The sequence below is a fragment of the Microcaecilia unicolor genome, chromosome 7 (assembly GCF_901765095.1).
Source record: "Microcaecilia unicolor chromosome 7, aMicUni1.1, whole genome shotgun sequence".
Classification (NCBI taxonomy): Eukaryota; Metazoa; Chordata; class Amphibia; order Gymnophiona; family Siphonopidae; genus Microcaecilia; species Microcaecilia unicolor.
In genome coordinates, this window is record NC_044037.1 from 1,763,604 (window position 1) to 1,786,009 (window position 22,406).

At 45.7% G+C, this 22,406-nt stretch overlaps 1 protein-coding gene across 1 annotated transcript in view; it reads left to right on the forward strand.

Moving 5' to 3' along the window:
- MED12 (mediator complex subunit 12) overlaps positions 1-22,406 on the forward strand; it is a 295,163-nt gene that overhangs the window by 91,437 nt on the left and 181,320 nt on the right. Inside the window, 3 exon segments of the mRNA XM_030208869.1 lie at positions 8,669-8,800; positions 10,699-10,825; positions 17,367-17,596. Of these exon segments, the coding sequence (XP_030064729.1) occupies positions 8,669-8,800; positions 10,699-10,825; positions 17,367-17,596 (489 nt within the window).

A 22,406-nucleotide genomic window follows, 5' to 3' on the forward strand; every position in this document is an offset into this window, starting at 1 on the left:
CAGCGCAGCACTAACTTCTTATAGTCTGTGCACGTGGAACTTCTGGAAGATTTTTTGAGGTCACCTCGCCACACGCACATGCCAGTAGATCAGGTGACCTGTTGCTGGCCCATGCTTGTGATAGACAGTGCAGCTACGCTGATTCAAGCAAAGGAAGCGGTGGCACTCAAGGTGGACCCTGGATTCCTGAAATGGATAGTAGGTGAGAGAGCGAAGCTGGTGCTATTTTCACTTCTGTGAGAACCCCACAGGAATTTCTTCCATCCCTGTGGGCTTCCCGCAGACCTGGGGCGTGGGGGTGGGGAAATTCCCATGGGAGTCCCACAAACCCCGATCACATGCAACTCTCTAATTCAAACAACTTGAACCCTACCTTTGAATAGGCAGCACTACAAATATTACATGGGCCCTAGAACACCCATACACCTACTACTGGGAAAACAGAATACAGCACCTCAGTCACAGGAAAAACATAGACCCACACCAAATACAGAACAAGGCATCACAAAAGAGAAATAGAAGAATGAAGACAAAAAGTTGAACTAGGCTTGCACCACGACATGGAAGAAATAAAAACAGAAATGTCTTTGTATTTTGTTTAGTAAAAAGAAAATGCATCTGTGATACACATTTCCCAAAGCTAACATATTCCACTTAAATTCATAATAAAGCACTTTTTCCACCTTTGCTGGCTGGTCATTTTGTTTTTCCAAGCATAGTAGTCCTAGTTTTTCTCTTCAGCTTTCCCGTGTTCTCTCTTCAGGTGTGTGCTGTCCATTTGTCCTTTCTCCACTTTCCGCCTCTCTTCTATTTCCTCTCTTCCCCTCCATCCTTATGGTGTAGCATTCACCCCTATTATCCAGCATCACCTTGTCTCTCCTACACTTTTAGAGTCCAGCAGCTCTGTGTCCCATTTTCCCCCACCCCTATGATCCAGTAGCTCCCTGTCCACTCTCCACTAAGGTCTTGCAGCTCCATGTCCCCTCTCTTCTCCCACCCCTATAGTCCAGCTCCTCTGTGTCCCCCCCCCCCCCCCCACTCTTATGATCCATTAACTCCCTGTCTCCTCTCCCTTAAGGTCGTAGAGCTTCATGTCCCCCTCCCCCCTCCCTGCCCTTCCTTTCTTAAGGTCCTACAGCTCCATGTCCACCCCCTCTACGTACCTGCCTTCCTCCCCTACCATCCCTATAGTCCAGCAGCTCCCTGTCCCCCTCCTCTCACTGCCCGTATAGTCCAGCAGCAACCTGCCTCCCCTCCCCCTTCTTTTGATCCAACAACTCTCTCTCCTCTCCCCCCAAACCCTTATAGTCCAGCAGCTTCGTGTGCCCTCTGCCCTCTCCATAGTTCAGCAGCTACATTCCCCCCCCCCCCCCTCCAAAAAAAAAGTGCGGCCTTAGCTCTCAGGGCAGTGGCTGGGAGAGGAGAGTTCAGGGCATAGGAGACACGGCTGCACAAATCCTAGCACCATGCTCCTTCCTGGGCAGTGTAGGCAGGAAATGCGCTTTGCAAGATTTTCAATTCCTGCGGAAGTGAGAGCCTGTGAGCACGTTTGCTGCCTGCACAGCTAGGATCAGTGTAATTATGAAATTAAGCGCTAAGATCAGTGTAACCACATCTCCTCTGCTGGGCTGTTTCTTGATGCCTGCGCTTCTGCTGGCCGACCCTGTCATTGACACACAGTTTGAGAACTGGTGATCTAAAGACTAGTTTTTCGTTTACTTTCCCCAACTGTGAATGTAACAGGACTCCTACCTGACCTTTTAAATATTAACCTGCTGTGTGGCTCTGGTTAGGGCCTGCCCTCGTTTATGTTACCATAGTGGCATTCAGGTAGTTGGGATGGGGGTGGACTCAGGTTGTATGTGATTTCAGGCGGATGTGACTTGAGAGCTCCGCCTGCCTTTTGGATCCTACATCTGGAATGGGAGCATTTCTGAAAATGCTACCCTGGAGGATCTGGATTTCAACTTTCTACCTAGGAGCCTAAATTGATGGATTAACGAATAAATGTTTTTATTTCCTCACCTTTGACTAGTCAGGGTGAGAGGGAAGGGTGATGGTATGGGGAGGGGGCCCCCCTTTTTCTTTTCTCTTTTTGGAGTGTCAGAGTGGCCATACAACCTCAGACCCTCCTTAAATAAGTGTTAAAAGATACTATAAGAGGGAGGAATTACTTGGAAGAGTATATCTTGGCCTATGTTATACAGGGATTGGGAGAGGTTGGGGGGGGGGGGATGGAAGTTTGGGGGAAGGAGGTGGAGGGATGAAGTTAAGTTTTGTTACCTGAATAGTATTTCTGATACACCACTCGCATTGATCAGGATGTTTGTTACACTTATTTTGCTTTACTAAGGGGATTTGGGGGGGGGGGGGTGAGGGAAGGAAAACAAATAAAAGTATGGCAATGGATGATTTTCTTTATTTATTGTATTTGTACCCCACATTTTCCCACCTTTTTGCAGGCTGAATGTGGCTTACAGAGTATAGATATGATAATGTCGTTACATGATTTAAAAAAAACACTCGATCATAAGCAAAGGTGAAAGAGGATTTCCATATCATCAAGCTGATCAATCCATAGACTGGTGGGTTGTGTCCATCTACCAGCAGGTGGAGATAGAGAGCAAACTTTTGCCTCCCTATATGTGGTCATGTGCTGCCGGAAACTCCTCAGTATGTTCTCTATCTCAGCAGGTGGTGGTCACACACAGCAGCAGCTCTGGCTAGGCCTCCAAGCCTAATCCTTAGGTTTTGTTGAGGCCTGGGGTTGAGGGCTCTTTTGAGCAAGTGCAAACCTGGTGGTGCCAGGTCCCTCCTTTTCTCCCCCCTCCCGCTGGCTCCGTTAAAAAAAAAAAAAAAAAAAAAAAAATTTAAACGTCTTTAAAGGCGTTTATTTCGACGTTTATTTAAACGTTCATTGCAGCTACTCACTGGGACACCAGTTCGTTACAGCTCGGAGCGGCAAGCAGGTAATTTTACCTTTTTATAGCGGGCAGGGGGTTCCCCGATTCTTCTCCTCGTGGCATATGGCGTCGGAGGGCGAGGGCGCAAAGGGTCGCTCCCCGGATCGCTGGAGCGCTTCTAGAGAGGATGCGGGGGTATTAAAGCCTGATTCGCCCTTGTTGGGTGACAGTTTCGTGACCGATGAATGTCCCGGTCCTTCCTCCGGCGCGGCGGTTTTTCCCGCCATAAACGCCCATCCCCCGCTCCTCGCCTCCGCCATCTTGGCCGGCCACGCGGCTCGGACGGCTTCTTCGTGGGCCGCCCTTGAGGTTGGAGACATTAATGCCATGAACGCCCTTAATTTGGGCGACGGCACAAAAGCGGCTAAAGTTAAGCGCCGTTCTTCCCGCGCGGCTCCTTCGTGGAGTGTCGCGCCGGACGCCATTTTGGATGCGCAGCATGTCTCTCCCCCGCTCTTGCGAGCGCCGGTTGAGAGTGCGTCTAGGGCTGTTGCCCAGGCTGCGGAAGTGCACAGTCTGGGGGGTTTCTCCCCCGAGTTTGTTTTGCTGCTGCATCAGGCTTTCCTCAGGCAAAACGCTGCCCCTGCTCCCTCTTCTGGTAAAGACGTTGAGGTTCCCAGAGGTAAACGCCCTCGGGTTGATTTTCAGGCCTTGGAGGACTTGTCTCCTCCGATGTAGATGAGGGCAGCGTGTCTGAGGTCTCCCAACGGTCCTTTGCGGATTCCTTGGAGGAGACGGATCCCCGCTCGGATGGAGCGGATGACCCCTCTGCAGCGCGGCTTTTTAGCCCAGAGGATTTGCCCAACCTGTTGTTACAGGCCATGGACACTTTGAAGTTTCCTCTCCGGAGGACGTCTCTCCCTCAGCCCCTGTTGGCTCTGCCATTATGCTGGGGACGAAGCGCCCGCCTAGAACCTTCCACGTGCATGATGCCATGCACACCTTAATTTCGGCTCAATGGGATGTCCCGGAAACGAGCCTTAAAGTGGCTAGGGCTATGTCCCGCCTCTATCCTTTGGCTGTGAGTGAACGTGAGGCCTATCTGTGGCCTACCGTGGATTCTTTAATCACTGCGGTGACTAAGAAAACGGCGTTGCCGGTGGAAGGTGGCACGGCCCTAAAGGACGCCCAAGACAGAAGATTGGAGGCGGCCTTAAGGTCGTCCTTTGAGGCAGCTGCTTTAAGTTTGCAGGCCTCAGTTTGCGGCTCCTATGTGGCCAGGGCGTGCCTGACTATGGTGCAGCGGGCTTCCCCCTTGGATCTTTCCTTGAGGGCTGATTGGCCGGCCCTGGAATCGGGCTTAGCCTATTTGGCAGACTTGCTGTATGATGTCTTGAGAGCCTCAGCTAAAGGCATGGCTCAGACAGTCTCTGCGCGGCGGTGGCTTTGGCTGAAACATTGGTCTGCTGACCACGCCTCTAAATCCCGCCTGGCTAGATTGCCTTTTAAAGGCAAGCTGCTCTTTGGGGTCGAGCTGGACAAAATCGTGACCGATCTCGGCACGTCTAAGGGCAAGAAATTACCAGAGGTCAGGGCTCGGGCTAGTACTCGTCCCGGTACCTCCAGAGGACGGTTGCAGGAAGCCCGTCGGTACCGCCCGGGCAAGTCGGGTTCCTCTGCCCCCTCTTCCTTCAAGAGGAATTTCTCCCCCAAGCAGCATTCCTTTCGCAGAGACCGCCGTCCCGGAGGTGCTCCCTCCGGTCCTCCCCCAGGGTCTCGTACCCAATGACGGGGCCTTGGTCCACGCCCCAGTGCAGATTGGAGGACGGCTGGCCTCGTTTCTGGGCGAGTGGACCACAATAACTTCAGACGCTTGGGTGCTGGAAGTCATCAGAGACGGCTACAAGCTAGAGTTCTGCCGACCCTTAAGAGACGGGTTTGTACTCTCTCCCTGCAAGTCTCCGGTCAAAGCTGTGGCAGTGCAGCAGACCTTGGACAACCTGATCCGCCGGGGTGCGGTCGTTCCGGTGCCAGAAAATCAGATTGGCAAGGGACGTTACTCCATTTACTTTGTGGTACCAAAGAAAGGAGGTTCTGTCCGGCCTGTCCTCGACCTCAAAGGGGTCAATCGGGCCTTGAAAGTGCGGCACTTTTGCATGGAGACTCTCCGCTCTGTTATAGCGGCAGTGAAGGCAGGAGAGTTCTTGGCTTCCTTGGACATCAAGGAAGCGTACCTGCATATTCCCATCTGGCCTCATCCTGCGTTTTGCAGTCCTGGGACGACACTTCCAGTTCAGAGCCCTCCCTTTTGGGTTGGCTACTGCTCCGCGGACCTTTTCCAAAGTAATGGTGGTCATAGCGGCCTTCCTGCGAAAGGCAGGAGTACAAGTCCATCCTTATCTGGACGACTGGTTGATCCGAGCCCCTCTTATGCAGAGTGCGGCAAAGCTGTGGACCAGGTAGTTGCTCTTTTGAGCTCCCTGGGATGGATCATCAACTGGAAGAAGAAGAGCCAGCTGCGCCCGACTCAGTCCCTGGAGTATCTGGGAGTTCGATTCGACACCCAAGTGGGCAGAGTGTTCCTGCCAGACAATCAGGCTCAGGTGGACTAGTTCCTAGTAGCCTCTCCTCTTCGGGCTTGGGACTATGTGCAGCTGTTGGGCTCTATGCCGGCCACGATGGAAGTAGTGCCCTGGGCCAGGGCTCATATGAGACCACTATACTCTCTCTGCTGCAGCGCTGGACTCCGTTGTCGGAGGATTATGCTGTGCGCCTTCCCTTGGACCCAGCAGTGCGCAAGGCGCTGAGCTGGTGGCTGCAGACAGTCAAGTTGTCTGCAGGAATGCCTCTGGTGACCCCAGAGTGGATTGTCGTCACGACGGACGCCTCTTTGTCGGGCTGGGGAGCCCACTGTTTGGGAAGGACAGCGCAGGGGCTCTGGTCTCCTGCAGAGGCAAAGTGGTCTATCAACCTCCTGGAACTCAGAGCCATTCGGTTGGCGCTTTTGGAGTTCATCCCGGTACTGGTCTTGAAGCCAGTACGGGTCCTGTCGGACAATGCCACGGCTGTGGCCTATGTCTACCGCCAGGGAGGTACCAAGAGCGCCCCTCTAGCCAAGGAGGCCATGAATCTATGCCAGTGGGCGGAGGCGAACCTGGAGCAGCTTTCAGCGGCCCACATTGCCGGGGTCACGAATGTCAAGGCGGTCTTTCTCAGTCGCCATACCTTGGAGCCCGGAGAGTGGCAACTATCTGCTCAGGCGTTCTTGGACATCACGAAGCGCTGGGGCCAGCCGAGCCTAGATCTGATGGCGTCATCGGCCAGTTACCAAGTGCCGCGCTTTTTCAGCAGAGGACGGGACCCTCGATCCCTGGGAGTAGATGCTCTTCTCCAACAGTGGCCGACACAAGAGCTCCTCTATGTGTTCCCGCCCTGGCCCATGTTGGGCAGGGTGCTAGACCGGGTGGCAAGCATCCCGGCAGGGTAATCCTGGTGGGTCCGGATTGGCCCAGACGTCCCTGGTATGCGGACTTGATCAGGCTCTCAGTCGACGATCCTCTGCGGCTGTCAGTGGAGCAGGGCCTGTTACATCAGGGTCCCGTGGTGATCCCTCCCCCTTTGGTCTTAAGGCCTGGCTATTGAGCGACAGCGTCTGAGGAAGAAGGGCTTCTCAGACAAGGTCATCGCCACTATGCTAAGAGCGAGGAAGCGCTCTACTTCTACTGCTTACGCCAGGGTTTGGCGTATCTTTGCAGCGTGGTGTGAAGCAGGCTCACTTTCTCCCTTCACTGCTCCAATTTCTTCAGTGTTGGCGTTCCTGCAAGAAGGTCTGGAGAAAGGCCTGTCGCTCAGTTCCCTTAAAGTCCAGGTAGCGGCTCTGGCTTGCTTCAGGGGCCGCCTGAAGGGTGCTTCCCTGGCTTCGCAGCCAGATGTGGTGCGCTTTCTCAGGGAGTTAATCACCTGCGCCCTCCTCTGCACTCAGTGGTGCCTGCGTGGAATATCAACCTGGTGCTAAGAGTATTGCAGAAGCCGCCTTTTGAACCCTTGTCAAGGGCATCTCTGAAAGACCTGACGTGGAAAGCAGTCTTTTTGGTGGCTATCCCTTCAGCCAGAAGAGTTTCCGAGCTCCAGGCGCTCTCTTGTCGAGAGCCTTTTCTGCAGTTCACTGAGGCAGGAGTGACTATTCGCACAGTGCCTTCCTTTCTGCCCAAGATTGTTTCTCGCTTCCATGTGAATCAGCAGCTCTGTCTCCCTTCCTTTCGTAGGGAGGACTACCCAGAGGAGTACTCTGCTCTTAAATATCTGGATGTGAGGCGAGTCATCATCAGATACTTGGAAGTGACCAATGATTTCCGGAAATCGGATCATCTGTTTGTCCTGTTTGCAGGTCCTCGTAGGGGTCTGCAGGCTGCTAAGCCTACAGTGGCAAGATGGGTCAAGGAAACCATTGCAGCGGCTTATGTGGCCGCAAGGAAGGTGCCGCCTATCCAGCTGAAGGCTCACTCCACGAGAGCTCAGGCGGCCTCGATGGCAGAGGCCGGATCCGTCTCCTTGGAAGAGATATGCAAGGCGGCAACTTGGGCTTCGGCTCATACATTCTCCAAGCATTACCGTTTGACGGTGGCTGCACGGGCGGAGGCCCGGTTTGGAGCTTCAGTGTTGAGGTCAGGGATTTCAATGTCCCGCCCTGGGTGAGTACTGCTTCGGTACATCCCACCAGTCTATGGATTGATCAGCTTGATGATATGGAAGGTAAAATTATGTATAATCATACCTGATAATTTTCTTTCCATTAATCATAGCTGATCAATCCATAGCCCCTCCCAGATATCTGTACTGTTTTTATTCTGGTTGCATTTCAGGTTCAAGTTTAGTCTTCAGTTACTTCAGAAAGACTTCGTGTTCAAGTTTTTTCACTTGGATTCTTCAAGAGTTGAGACGAGTTTGTGTTACAGTGAGCTGCTGCATTCCTCTCCCCCCCGTTTTACGGGGCTGGATTGAGACATAAATTCTGCCGGCACTCCCTCCCGCTTCGTGCGGCTGTAGGGCAGCTTTGTACCCCTCCCGCTTCGGCGGTGTTAGGGTCAGTCAGCTCCTCCCGCGGTTGCGGTTGCAGGATAAGCCAGATCCCCCCGCATCGGCGGGTGTGGTGTCCCTCCCCCGCTCCGCGGGGATGAGCTGGACGGATTCCCCTCCCCCACTTGTGTGGGGATGAGCTGGGTTAATTCCCCTCCCCCGTTTCGGCGGTGGTGAGCTGGGCAGAGTGTCCCTTCGTGGGTGTAATTCTCTAAGTGCTGAGTCCTGCGGATGGAGCTTTGATATCGACATACTGAGGAGTTTCCGGCAGCACATGACCACATATAGGGAGGCAAAAGTTTGCTCTCTATCTCCACCTGCTGGTAGATGGACACAACCCACCAGTCTATGGATTGATCAGCTATGATTAATGGAAAGAAAATTATCAGGTATGATTATACATAATTTTACCTTAGATGGAAAGGTGTTAGATAAGATCGTGTGAGAGGTGGTTTAAGGAATGATTTGTTTCATTGAGGGTGACTTTTGTAGGCTTTGTTGAAGAGATGTGTTTTCAAAGCTTTGCGAAAGTTTATGTATGTTATGCTGGTATTGAGGGTTGTCGCACTGTAACATTGACATAGGATGGCATGTATATTATGATTTTTCTTTGTCAATAAAGAAGTATGTAAATGATACACGGGTAAGGATGTAGTAGTAGGTTCTGGTCTGTCCCTTTCTCCCTACAGCTCTCTCCTGATGATGATGCTGTGGTGGCACTGCTGTGTGAATGGGCTGTTAGTTATAAGAGATCTGGACGCCACAGAGCCATGGTGGTGGCTAAGCTGCTAGAGAAACGGCAAGCAGAGATTGAAGCAGAGGTAAGGTGCACAGACCCTGAGCTGGCAAATGTCCAGGATAACTTGTATAGAAATGACAGAGGAGGAGTAACGTACATTAAAATGTCAAAAAAATGAAAACATTCTAACCAAAGTAAAAGTAAAAACAGTGGGAAGCCATTCTGTGGCTTCATCTTTGACCATTTGGTAAGGATACTGGCAGTAATTGGGAAGTGCTAAAGGCCATGAATTACAAAGTAAGTAACACAGTCACAGCTTCTGGTCTCAGGCAGCAGCTTAGAACTTAAATATGCTTTTATGAGTAAAAAAAGCAACTTTCAGTAGAGAGTCCATCCTTTAAAATTGATGAATCAGCAAGGTCACAAATACAGATGCATGTGGTTGAAGCAGTGTCTTGCTTTTTGAAGCACACCACACACATGCTTCCTTTGTTTCACTATTTCAGGAGGGTCTTTAAAATGTGTTTTTACAGAGGCAAAATGAGCAGACATCCTAGATATACAGGAGTAGCAATCTTTGTAAAAATGTCTTGGCAAAACTCATCACATGATACCGGTGTCATTTAAACAAATATATCCTTGAAAATACTAAGATTAGAAGTTCCTCTGTTCACAGAGGCTCAGTTTCTGAAACATGAAGAGATTCTGACACTTTTATTTTCATGGGCTTCCTAAAACTTTAGATTTCCATGTATTGAAACATGTTTCACTTGTTCACATATTATGTTTCCAGTTGCTGCTTTGGAGTGGCTAAATGAGCTTGAAAAGTAAAATATACATCTCAGAATTAATTTAAACTGAATCAACTGTTTGAAAATTGCCCTTCCTGAAGGAGCCCGAAAGTACAGATAATATCCCTGATTTCCCCTTTAGAAGTGGCATGTGAGGCCTGGATAGGGAAAATATGCAGATATGTTGAATTTTCAAATAATACATTTAAGCCAGCGTATGCATTCTTCTTCACATGAAAAGTCCATGGGCAAGTGTAGCTGATCACTTCCTCCAAGTGCCAAGTGATTGAAGATTGTCCCTGCAGAACAGAGGAATTGAATTGTGTTGCACAGATCATCTGCATTTTATTTAGTTTGACATTTATATCCTGCATTTTCCCAAACAATGTTTAGCTTCAATGTGGCTTATAGATGCAAATATGTAGAGAAATACATACTGTACAGTGCAGTTGACTGAAACTAAGCATAATGTATTTTACAATAAAATTTATAGGCCAAAACAGAAAAACATGCAAATTGTTTCACAGTGTTAAAGAATAATTAATTTCTGTCTAGTGTTAAGAAAGGTATACAGAAATATTCAAAGACCATACAAGATTGGATTAGAGTTCATTTTTTTGTTGTAAGAACCTTTTTAAAAAGGTTTTTAGTGATTTCTAGAAGCTCATATAATCTGGGATACCTTTGATGTTTTTTGGTAATGAATTCCACCACTTAATACATTGATATGAAAAGTCAGCTGAAAGGACCAATATAAACCTATTAGAAATCATTTTCAGAGAAAGTCTGCTGTACATATTTGAAAACCTCATCATTTTATATATTTTTCATTTTTTTCCAGAATTTCCATTTTCCTATTGGAAAAGGGGAAAAAAATACTTGGAATTAAAAAAAAAAAAATCTTTCTGAGATCTTTTAAAATTATTTAAATGAGCCCTTACATCACTGCTTCAGTGAAAGAGATTGGTCCCAGTGTCTCAAATCTAAGCAGTATCCATCCATCTCCAGCGAAATAGCAGGCTAGGGTAGATTACTACAGTTAAGATGGTGTTCATTCTCCAGTCAGGAAGGAGGTGGGGAAAGGGTTTAAGATTTGAGTGAAAAGAAGGGTGGTGTGAAAAATGAAAATAATGGTACAGTTGAATGGAAAAATGATTAGAGGGATTAGTATTAATTGTTTTCCCTGCAGAGGTGTGGAGAGTCAGAAGGTGTGGATGAGAAGGGCTCCATTTCCTCAGGATCTCTGTCTGCTATCAGTGCTCCTGTCTTCCAGGATGTCCTTATGCAGTTCCTGGATACCCAGGCTCCTGTACTGAGTATGTACCTGTTCATTACACACCCAGATTCCTGTAGAGCAGAGTTTGTGCCTTATGCATGTGGGGTTCTCTATGGAGTGTGTTTGTTCTTTGTTCGTTCATGCTTCTTTATGCTGTGTATTATGTTATATAGCAGTGATTTTCAAACCTGGTCCTGGAGGCACCCCAGCCAGTCAGGTTTTCAGGATATCCACAATGAATATCTGTATTATTTATTTCTTGAAGTGTATTTCTCTAGTTTGGCCAGCAGGCGGTGCATGTTTTATGTTTAAAGCTGTTACAGAGAAATTACTTTTCCTTCTTTAGTTTAACACAAAGAGGAAGTAACCTGCAGTGATATGGCCATCTACTTAAAAAAAAAAAAAAAGTTGTGGGCGCTGATTGGCCCAGGAGCTCAAGTTCAATCTGGAAATACTGGATTTTTCTCCAGTCTCAGTTTGGAAGTAGAAAGAGAAAGATCTGTTTACTGAGACCCTGTGAGCAGTTATATTCTGTAACCTGTGAACATCTATATTTCCTATACTTCCCAGGCACTATCCAGGTACTGATAAAATGTTTAGATAGTTTTATAGTTGATCCTTAGTCAGTTACTTGTTATTTGCCTGTTAGTTTCATCTGTTTTTGTAGTTTACTGTTCAATGTTTTTTTTAAACTGTACATAAGTAATGCCACACTGGGAAAAGACCAAGGGTCTATCGAGCCCAGCATCCTGACCACGACAGCGGTCAATCCAGGCCAAGGGCACCTGGCAAGCTTCCCAAACGTACAAAAATTCTATACATGTTATTCCTGGAATTGTGGATTTTTCCCAAGTCCATTTAGTAGCCGTCTATGGACTTGTCCTTTAGGAAACCGTCTAACCCCTTTTTAAACTCTGCTAAGCTAACCGCCTTCACCACGTTCTCCGGCAACGAATTCCAGAGTTTAATTACGCATTGGGTGAAGAAACATTTTCTCCAATTTGTTTTAAATTTACTACACTGTAGTTTCATCGCATGCCCCCTAGTCCTAGTATTTTTGGAAAGCGTGAACAGATGCTTCACATCCCCCTGTTCCACTCCACTCATTATTTTATATGCCTCTATCATGTCACCCCTCAGCCTTCTCTTCTCCAAACTGAAAAGCCCTAGCCTCCTTAGTCTTTCTTCATAGGGAAGTCGTCCCATCCCCGCTATCATTTTAGTCACCCTTTGCTGCACCTTTTCCAATTCTACTATATCTTGAGATGCGGCGAACAGAATTGAACACAATACTGAAGGTGCGGTCGCACCATGGAGCGATACAACGGCATGATAACATCCTCACACCTGTTTTCCATACCTTTCCTAATAATCCCCAACATTCTATTCGCTTTTCTAGCCGCAGCAGCACACTGAGCAGAAGGTTTCAATGTATTATCGACGACGACACCCAGATCCTTTTCTTGGTCCATAACTCCTAACGTGGAACCTTGCATGACGTAGCTATAATTTGGGTTCTTTTTCCCCACATGCATCACCTTGCACTTGCTCACATTGAACGTCATCTGCCATTTAGCCGCCCAGTCTCCCAGTCTTGTAAGGTCCTTCTGTAATTTGTCACAATCCTGTCGCGAGTTAACGACTTTGAATAACCTTGTGTCATCAGCAAATTTAATTACCTCGCTAGTTACTCCCATCTCTAAATCATTTATAAATATATTAAAAAGCAGCGGTCCTAGCACAGACCCCTGAGGAACCCCACTAGCTACCCTTCTCCATTGTGAATACTGCCCATTTAACCCTACTCTCTGTTTCCTATCCTTCAACCAGTTTTTAATCCACAATAGAACATTTCCTCCTATCCCATGACCCTCTAATTTCCTCTGTAGCCTTTCATGAGGTACCTTGTCAAACGCCTTTTGAAAATCCAGATACACAATATCAACCGGCACCCCTTTATCCACATGTTTGTTTACTCCTTCAAAGAATTGAAGTAAATTGGTCAGGCAAGATTTCCCCACACAAAAGCCATGCTGACTTGGTCTCAGTAATCCATGTCCTTGGATGTGCTCTGTAATTTTGTTTTTAATAATAGCCTCTACCAATTTTCCCGTCACCAACGTCAGACTCACCGGTCTATAATTTCCCGGATCTCCCCTGGAACTTTTTTTGAAAATTGGCGTTACATTGGCCACCCTCCAATCTTCTGGTACCACGCTCGATTTTAAGGGTAAATTGCATGTCACTAACAGTAGCTCCGCAAGTTCATTTTTCAGTTCTATCAGTACTCTAGGATGAATACCATCCGGTCCAGGAGATTTGCTACTCTTCAGTTTGCTGAACAGCCCCATTACGTCCTCCAGGTTTATCGTGAAGTCAGTAAGTTTCTCCGACTCGTCCGCTTGAAACACCATTTCCGACACCGGTATCCCACCCAAATCTTCCTCGGTGAAGACCAAAGCAAAGAATTCATTCAATCTCTCCGCTACGCCTTTGTCTTCCTTGATTGCCCTTTTTACCCCTCGGTCATCCAGCGGCCCAACCGATTCTTTTGCCGGCTTCCTGCTTTTAATATACCGAAAAAAATTTTTTACTATGTTTTTTTGCCTCTAATGCTATCTTTTTTTCATAATCCCTCTTGGCCTTCTTTATCTGCGCCTTGCATTTGCTTTGACACTCCTTATGCTTCTTCTTGTACTAACCCTGCGGCCACTCAGAGGGTTTATCCCCAGCGCAACTTAGATCTACCTGCACCTGCTGCTTGTACTCTACACTAGCATCCTCCTCCCATCGACTGGGTCACAGCCGCCTCTGGGCGAGTCTCCTGCTCTCCGATTATCCCCAGGGAATTCTAGGTTACACACTCCCAGTGGTCCTACAGTTCCCAGAAAGCACTCTCAGAAGTTGAGGAGTGGCCTAGTGGTTAGGGTGGTGGACTCTGGTCCTGGGGAACTGAGGAACTGAGTTCGATTCCCACTTCAGGCACAGGCAGCTCCTTGTGACTCTGGGCAAGTCACTTAACCCTCCATTGCCCCATGTAAGCCGCATTTAGCCCACCATGAGTGGGAAAGCGCGGGGTACAAATGTAAAAAAAAACAAAAAAAAAACATGCAAACCACCAGGATTCCTTATCAGTCCAGACAGATTGAACAAACAATTATGTTTATTCTCAGAACTTGGAACTGTGGACAAAAATGTGTAATTGGCAGACAATAACAGGTAACTGAAATATGAATCAGTTATAACACTAAGCATCTATATACTCTCTAAACAGTACCTGGGAAGATCAGGACACGTAATTCATCGAGCCTCAGCAAAGAGAGCTCTCTTCCTGGCTAAGACTGAAGCAGCAGTCAGTACTACTGGGTAATTTCAAACTCCAGGCCAATTAGAGCCCAGTCAACAAGTTCTGAACATATACTGCTGCTTGCTTCCTGCCTCTGTTAAAGAAAAAGAACAATCAGTTCTCTATAACAGCTTTAAGCATAAACATGCACCATCTGCAGACCAAATAGGAGAAATACACTTCAGACATATTTAAAACAGGGAAATATCCAATACATTTTACAGGCTTAAAACACACTGTATCTTCACAGTGACAATAAACCTTTTTTAGTTTATTGCCTCTGCTTGTCTGGACTGACTAAGAATCCTGGTGGTTTGTGTGTTGGGTCTGTGAATGCTTTCTAGGAAGTGTAGGACCGCAGTAATCTAGAAATCACCAGGTTTAACTTGAGAGCAGGAGACTCGCCCAGAGGTGGTTGGGACCCAGTCGGTGGGAGAAGGGTGCTAGTATAGAGCACATGCCCAGATACAGACTGGCCTGAGCTGTGCTGGGGATAGACCCTCTAAGTGGCTGCAGGGTTAGCATCAGGCGGGTGGTTAGTCATTTTGTGACAGTATCCATAAGAGAGATTTGCATGCATTTCCTCCACTGCATCAGATCTCTCTCACAGTTTATTAGTAGTCTAACGGGAGTACCTGGGAGCAGGGAATTTCATTTTCTTAGGAGTTTGGAAGGACTTTCTCAAATCCTTTTTATTTTAGCACCCTGAGGGAGCTCAAATAATTCTCTCTTTCCATAGAAACAAAGAAAAAAATGAAGGCATGTTAAGACTATATGGCCTTTCCCTGCCATCTACTAGCCCTTCCTCTCCCATAGAGATCCTGTGTACTTGTCCCAAGTTTTCTTAAATTCAGATAGTCGTCTTCTCCACCACCTCCATCAGGGTGTTGTTCCATGAATTCACCAACCTTTTTATGAAGAAACATTTCCTCGTGTTTCTCCTCTGTCCCAGGCCTGACTGTGGTGTTGGTCATGCGAGGCAGGCAAGGACTCGGATATCTCCAGGAGAGTATTTTTATGAGTGATTCTGACTGCTCCTTGGTGTCTGAAGAGGCACCAGAGATCATCTTGGAGGAGGGGTGCCTTGGTCTTCCTCAAACCCCCTCCCCTCCACATGAAAGCAGTGTAATCTTCAGAGGAGCTCTTCTTTTTTGATATTGTACGGGAGATAGCTAAGTTCGTCCATATCTGTTACAAAGCCCCTTTGTGACTGTCCTGGTGGATTGTGCAAACCAGTTTCTGACAGAAAGCATTGCCTTCCAGATTCTTCATTGTCAAAAATGCTCATGATGGATGTAACCAGATAGGTCTGGGGAACTCATGTAGATGGGTTCCATATAGGATTTATTGTCCCACCAGGAGAAACTCTATCAGATAAATTGTCTGTAATTGAGAGCAGTATAGAATGCTCTAAAGGCTGTGGGAGATCAGTTGGCCAACAAAGTTATATCAATATAGATGGCAGGTAGTGATGCCATACATCAACAGGAAGGAACAAGATCATATCTTCTATGTTTGGAGCTGTCATGATGTGAAACTGTTCCATTTTGCATGGAATGACCCTCAGGGCCATCTACCTGACAGGAAAGTACAACTCCTTGGCATATAAGCTGAGTTGTGCTTTATGACAGCTCAAATAGTCCTTAGATGAGGATGTGGCTGAAATGATATTTTGAGAGTGGGTCTCTCTCTCAGTAGATCTTTTTGCCACTTTTCAGGACACAAAAGTGCCTTGGTTCTACTCCAGGGTAGTGACGCATGGCAGACTAGCCTTGGATGCTGCCTTTGTAGATTGGGGCAAAGTTCTTCTGTATGTATCCTCCAATTTTTTTGAAAGCAGGAACTCTCCTGAAACTCAGACAGGACAAGGGCACCATAATTTCATTGCACAAGGCTGAGACAAGTATAATGGTCTTTTGTTCTGAAATGATCCATAAGAAGAGCCATAATACTGGGGAATTTCCCATCACTGAATCACAAAAGGTTAAGGGACTCAGTTGTACCACAATATCAAATCCTTCTCCCTCACAGCTTGGATGTTGCAAGGGTGGTGATAGCTTCTTTTAACTTGCCTGCAAACTGGGGATTGATCCTGCCCATGCCAGTCCCAATCTCAAAATGGCTGCTGTGACTCGGGATCACATTTGCCCCAAAGAGACCACCAGGGCTTGGAAGACAGGCCCGAGGAGAGTGGAATTGGTGATGACTTGAAGGGAAGGATTTTTTGTTTGTTGGGGGTGGGGGGGGGGGGGGGGGTGGCTAGCCCAGGGGGACAGGTTTTCTGTGGGGAGTGGGAGAGAGGGAGCAGGGTGATGGTTTTGGCCTAAGGTTGATGAGAGGGTGATGCGGAGTGGTCATGGGAGCAAGGAGTTTAGTTTCAGCTGAAACCAAAGCATTGCTGAATCTGGATTTTGGGCCTGTTTCAACTCTGAAACCAAAATTTGGTTGGCCTCTATCTCAGCTCTGCCCTTTTTCCTTTCAGTAATATATATATGACAAGTCACCTCACTTTAGATTATGTAGATAATCTTCCCTGTTTTTTCGCTATCCTGATTACCTTTCCTGCTTCTTTCAGCTTTTCCAGATATTTTTCCTTCTCTTCTTTTGGTTTCTAGGACCCCTCATACTTCAGTGTTTTTTTTTTTTCTTCTGTTAACTTTTTAGCCACCTCCAGAGAAACAGACCGATTGCTCTTTGATGACATAAAGGTTAGCTGGCTTTAGTGTAGCTCCTTTTACCTCAGCTGCCTGTTCTTTCAGCACTTCCTTAATGTACTTTTTTTGAGTGTGTGCTATACTGTACTAGCTTCTGTAAGTTGTGGTCTTTAATCCAACACATCTGTTCTTAAAGAGCTTAGATTAACAGGTTTTTGAGGCATCTTTGTGGAGCAGATGAGGAACAGCTTCTTCTGGTGGAGGTGTTTGGAGTAAAATGGGATCTGAATTCAGAAAGCCTTGGGACAAGAACAGGCTTAAGTTTGAGATCATTGAGATTATTTCTGGTTTGTAGTATTGCAGCAGGAATAGAAAAGGGCCTGAAGGTCTTCATGTGCCCCTCCCAGCAGGGGTGTCAGGCTCAGACACTGTGTTTAGGAAAGCAGTACTTGCATTTGTTGGAACTTGATAAGCAGCTGTTTCTAATAAATGTTTTTTCTGTTTCCTCTGTCTGCCTGTCCCTGTCATTGTGCCTGAACTCTTTTTTTTTTTTTTTTTTTTTTTTCCCTATCCCTTTGTAGCTGATCCCAGTAATGAAAATGAGAAGATGGAGTTCTTTAATTTGGTTCTGCTTTTTTGTGAGCTCATGCGTCATGACGTGTTTTCACACAATATTTATATGTGTACTTTGATCTCACGGGGAGACCTGGCACTAGACTCTCATGTGCAGCGCCCTCGCTCACCTTTTGATGACATGGGAGAGGAGCATGACCGTAAGGAGCCAGAGGGGAACAGCAGCGTCAAACTTGAGGTAAGGGTAGGTGAGAATTAACTTGTACTGAGGCAAAACCAAGGCTTTGGGTATCTGCAGATACTTCCCACTCACTTAGGCTGCATGGTATCACTCTACTTGGTAACTAAGATTAAGGGTCTACATTTATTTTATTTATATTTGTTTAAATTTTAGCAATGAGCATGGTACAGCAAGTACAGTGTCCCATCACACATCCCTTCCCATCCTTACTCCCTTTCCACCTCCCTCCCTCCAGAACAGTTGAGACAGAAGTTGACAAGAAGAAAGGTCCATTGTAGCTAGTTAAGCAGCACAGTGATAAAAATTGCTTCCTGTATGATGCTGAATTACAGAGATTTGCTCCTTTTATCTACCTGGTAAGCAAGAACCTTCACACATGGTTTTGTTTGACTGAGAGAGACTTTAAGTTGGCACTCAAATCAGGTGTACGCTTTTGGCCTACCAGACTGTCTCCAGAGGAAGAGGAGGAGAGCCAATGCTTCTCCAGAAAGACCCCCTTTTAACTGTCAGTAGCACCTAAGTCTCAGGGGGCAGCTGAAAACGTTCTTGGATCCCACATTTGGAGTTTGAAAGTCTCTTCACCACTCCTGCTATGATTTTTCTTAATCTGTGGATAATACACCCCCTCTATGCAATCCAAGTTGGAATTGATCACAGGAATAGTTAGGATTAAAGTTATAGTTAATTGAACTTGGTAAACTGCTCTAGCTGTCAGGGCAGATCAGAGCGGTGTACAAGCCTTATAACATGAGGAAAGGGAAAGGAACTCCAAATAATGATAGGAGAGAGAGAGACAATCACACAGAAAAAAGATGCTGAAGCACACATAACCAAAAACAGAGAGAACTTGACCTGACTAGCTGACAGCAACTCCAAAGGCTTCTCTGAATAGCCAGGATTTCAGGCTTGCCTGAAAGCTTTTGAGAGACAGATCACTATGAAGAGAGAGAGAGAGAGAGAGATTATTCTAAGTATGGGGGGAGAAAAAAGAAAGCACAATGTCTGGTTGTTTCTAATTGGGCATGTTTAGGGCATGGTACAACTAGGCAAAGTGATCTGCCAGAATGGATGTTGCATAGGGGTTGCTCTGAATCACTCGCTTCAGGGGATATTTCTCTCATGAAGATAGTTCAGCAGTTCTATTTCCTTTCTGGATATAATTTTAAATCTGTTAATTTCTTCAATCATTATTTGTAGACCTGAGAGCAAAATTAAGAACATAAGCGTTGCCATACTGGGACAAACCGAAGGCCTATCAAGTCCAGTATCCTGTTTCCAACGGGTCAATCACAAGTACCTGGCAAGATCCCAAAAGAGTAAAACAGATTTTATGCTGCTTATCCTAAAAATAAGCAGTGGATTTTACTTTATTTTGAAATTTATACCCCACATATACCTCGTGTGGCTTACAAAGCTAGTAAAAAAGGAAAAAAAAAAAGTCCATCTTAATAATGGCTTCCTTAGCGATCCTCCAGACCGATCAAGACGCTTGGGTTATGCACTCCTACCAGCAGAGGGAGACTAAGAACACTAAATTCTGAACACTGTATAAGTAACTTGTGCAGAATCCCAGCTAGCCAGTATTTCTCTGTCTCCAGCAGAAGGTAGACGTGCAGCCTGTGCAGTCTGACTGGTCTGGTAGGCCCTAGGGGTTACTTAGGTTTCTTTTCTTTGGGACTATCTAAGATTAAGAAGACTTTAAAAAACAAAACCTGTACTTGGTCTCTCTGGGTGCTTCAGGGAAGTGGGTCCAGTGGGGCTCCTCTTTTCCCCTGGGGTGTCACACCCAGGTGGCTGGGCCCTCCCACTGCTCTGCTCTCGTGAGTAGACAGCCTTGTGCCTTGGCTCCTGTGTTCGGGCAGGAGCCTTGAGAACTACTTCAGCCGGCAGCAGCGGGGCTTAAAGAAATGTTTCAAACTGACTCCTTTTTTTTCCCTTGTTTTCTGAGCTGTCTGGGAGAGCGGAGCCTGGTAGTGCAGGGGAGCTGTTGGGGGGGGGGGGGGGGTAGGTTCCTTTTACTCACGTTTGTGTGTTTTCATTTCCCCTCCCCCGCAGTGATGTTGGCTGGGAAGTTGCTCTGCTGCCCTGAGTTCTCGCGTTAGGGTGTAGAAGCGCCGGTAGCTCAATGCTGTTGAGACTGACTCTGCTTCTTAAGCGGGTGTTTCAGCAGCAGTTCCAATTTTGGCAGGAACTGCCGCCATCTTGGATTTTTCCCATGCGGCTGAGCCGTTGCAGAGCCCCATATGTCCTGGCCCGGTTTTGCTAAATGATAATTCAGGAGGAAGAGTTTCCATGTACAGGGTTCTGTGAGAGGTTCTTTTGTCCTTTCTCTGCTTTGTTATCTGGTATACTGGCTAGTTGGGGTTCTGTACAGGTTACTTGTACAGTGTTCAGAGTTTAGTGTTCTCAGTCTCCCTCTGCTGGTAGGTGTGCATAACCCAAGCGTCTTGACTGGTCTGGAGGGTCTAGACGAAAGAAAATTAGCAGGTAAGGCCTAATTTCAACTTACGGACTATTCTTTTAGAAAATTATCCAAACATTTTTTAAACCCTTTAAGCTAACTGCTTTTACCACATTATCTATCTGTGAATGAATTCCAGAGTTTAATTATACGTTGAGTGAAGAAATATTTTCTCTGATTTGTTTTAAAATTTTCTACTTAGGAGCTTCATTGTGTGCCCCCTAATCCTTTTATTTTTGCAAAGAGTAAACAAGTGATTCATTTCTACACGTTCCAGTCCACTCAGCATTTTATAGACCTCTTATTATATCTCTCCTCAGTCGTCTCTTCTCCAAGCTGAAGAGCCCTATCTGCGTTAGCCTTTCCTTATAGTAAAGTTGTCCCATCCCCTTTAACATTTCCGTCACCCTTCTCTGTATCTTTTCTAATCCCACTATATCTTTTTTGAGATGCAGTGACTAGAACTGCACACAGTATTCGAGTTGTGGTCACACCATGCAGTGATACAAAGGCATTATAACAGTCCTGGTTTTGTTTTCCATTCTTTCCTAATAATTCCTAACATTCTATTTTGGCAGTTGTTTCAGCTTTGGGTGGAGCATGTGATAGGCCTCCAACATTGCTCCCCAGACAAAAGTCTTACATCACTGTGACGTTAAAATAATGAGAGGACAAATAGTTTTAAGTAGCACCAAATAAGGCTGTGTACCTTAACCAACACAGTAGGAATATAGGAATGTGAAGAGGATGTGTATGAATAGACCATGAAGTGAGTGTGGAATATTTAATAAAGGGGGGAGGGGATGAGGGGAGAAGGGGGGAACAGTATTAACCAAGGGGCTCAACCATGGAACAAAACATGACCTGCTATTATTGGAAATTACAGTTTGAGTTTAATGTACATTGCTGAATAATGTTTCTGTATTTGCACATGGAATATGTTAACGGCAGTAAGGAAAAAGGGGGGATAGGGGAGGGAACGGTAACAACAACAAAAATGATAGCAGCTTCGGACTATTGTACATAAGACCAACAAATTTAAAACCTGTCCTGTACTTGATCAAATGAATGTGTTACCATGTGAAATCATCAATAAAAATGTTGAAACATAAAATAATGAGGAGTGAAACCGGTAGACGTGAATCATTTGTTTACTCTTTCCAAAAATACTAGGACTAGGGGCACGCAATGAAGCTACAAAGTAGTAAATTTAATACAAATCAGAGAAAAATTTTCTTCACTCAACATGTAATTAAACTGTGGAATTCGTTGCCAGAGAATGTGGTAAAGGTGGTTAGCTTAGCGGGGTTTAAAAAAGGTCTGGGCGGGAATATTTCCTCAATTATTACTTTAAAAGGAGTGAAGCCTGTGAAAACTGGGATTACTTTAATCAGTTGGATTTGAATTAGAGGCTTAAGTATATGTATTGTTAAATAACTTACGGTTTTTAAAAAGAGAGAGAATGTAATCAGATGTATTATTTCTAACTAATATTGGACAATAAGTATGTTTTCAATGAATTGATTTGACTATACACCATATTGGCCTTGAAGAAGCCAACCAGATGATCAATGTGGAATAATGAATTAGACAAGTAATATCTGGGGATAATCAGGTTAATACCACGGGTTTTTTGTTCTGTTTACTGTTTAATTGATCTTGTCTTATTTCACTCTCCCTATTTAGTGGTCTAAGGAAGAGAACAGAATTACCTGACTGAAATAATTCCTATATATTACTTTCTCTGTATTTCCGGCAAGTTGTTTTATCGCTTGTAAAAATTTAAATGATTATAAATAAAAAAATTGATAAAAAAAAGGTCTGGATGGCTTCCTAAAGGAAAAGTCCATAGACCATTATTATGTTGACTTGTGGAAAATCCATTGCTTATTTCTGGGATAAGTAGCATAAAATGTATCAAACTTTTTCGGGATCTTGCCAGGTATTTGTGGCCTGCATTGGCCACTGTTGGAAACAGAATGCTGGGCTTGATGGATCTTTGGTCTGTCAAGGCAGGGTTGAAAAACTTCTTTAAAATTCACTTTTATTACATTCAGTCTTTGATTTTCAACTCTGTCTAAACGACAGTCCATACAAAAGTCATTACTCTACATCAGGTAAAACAAACAAAAACAAAAAGGAACAAGATAGATTATACAAATGGATAATATACTGAGCACTATTTTCAACAAAGATACTAAAATTAGTAGGAAGTATAGTCCAAGGGCAAATGGTAATAATGCTGCCTACTAATAACTAACAAAAATTCAGTATTACAAATAATACACACTGCTTAGTTACATTAAACTACACAATTTGGCCAGAACAAAAGAGGTCAGTGCACAT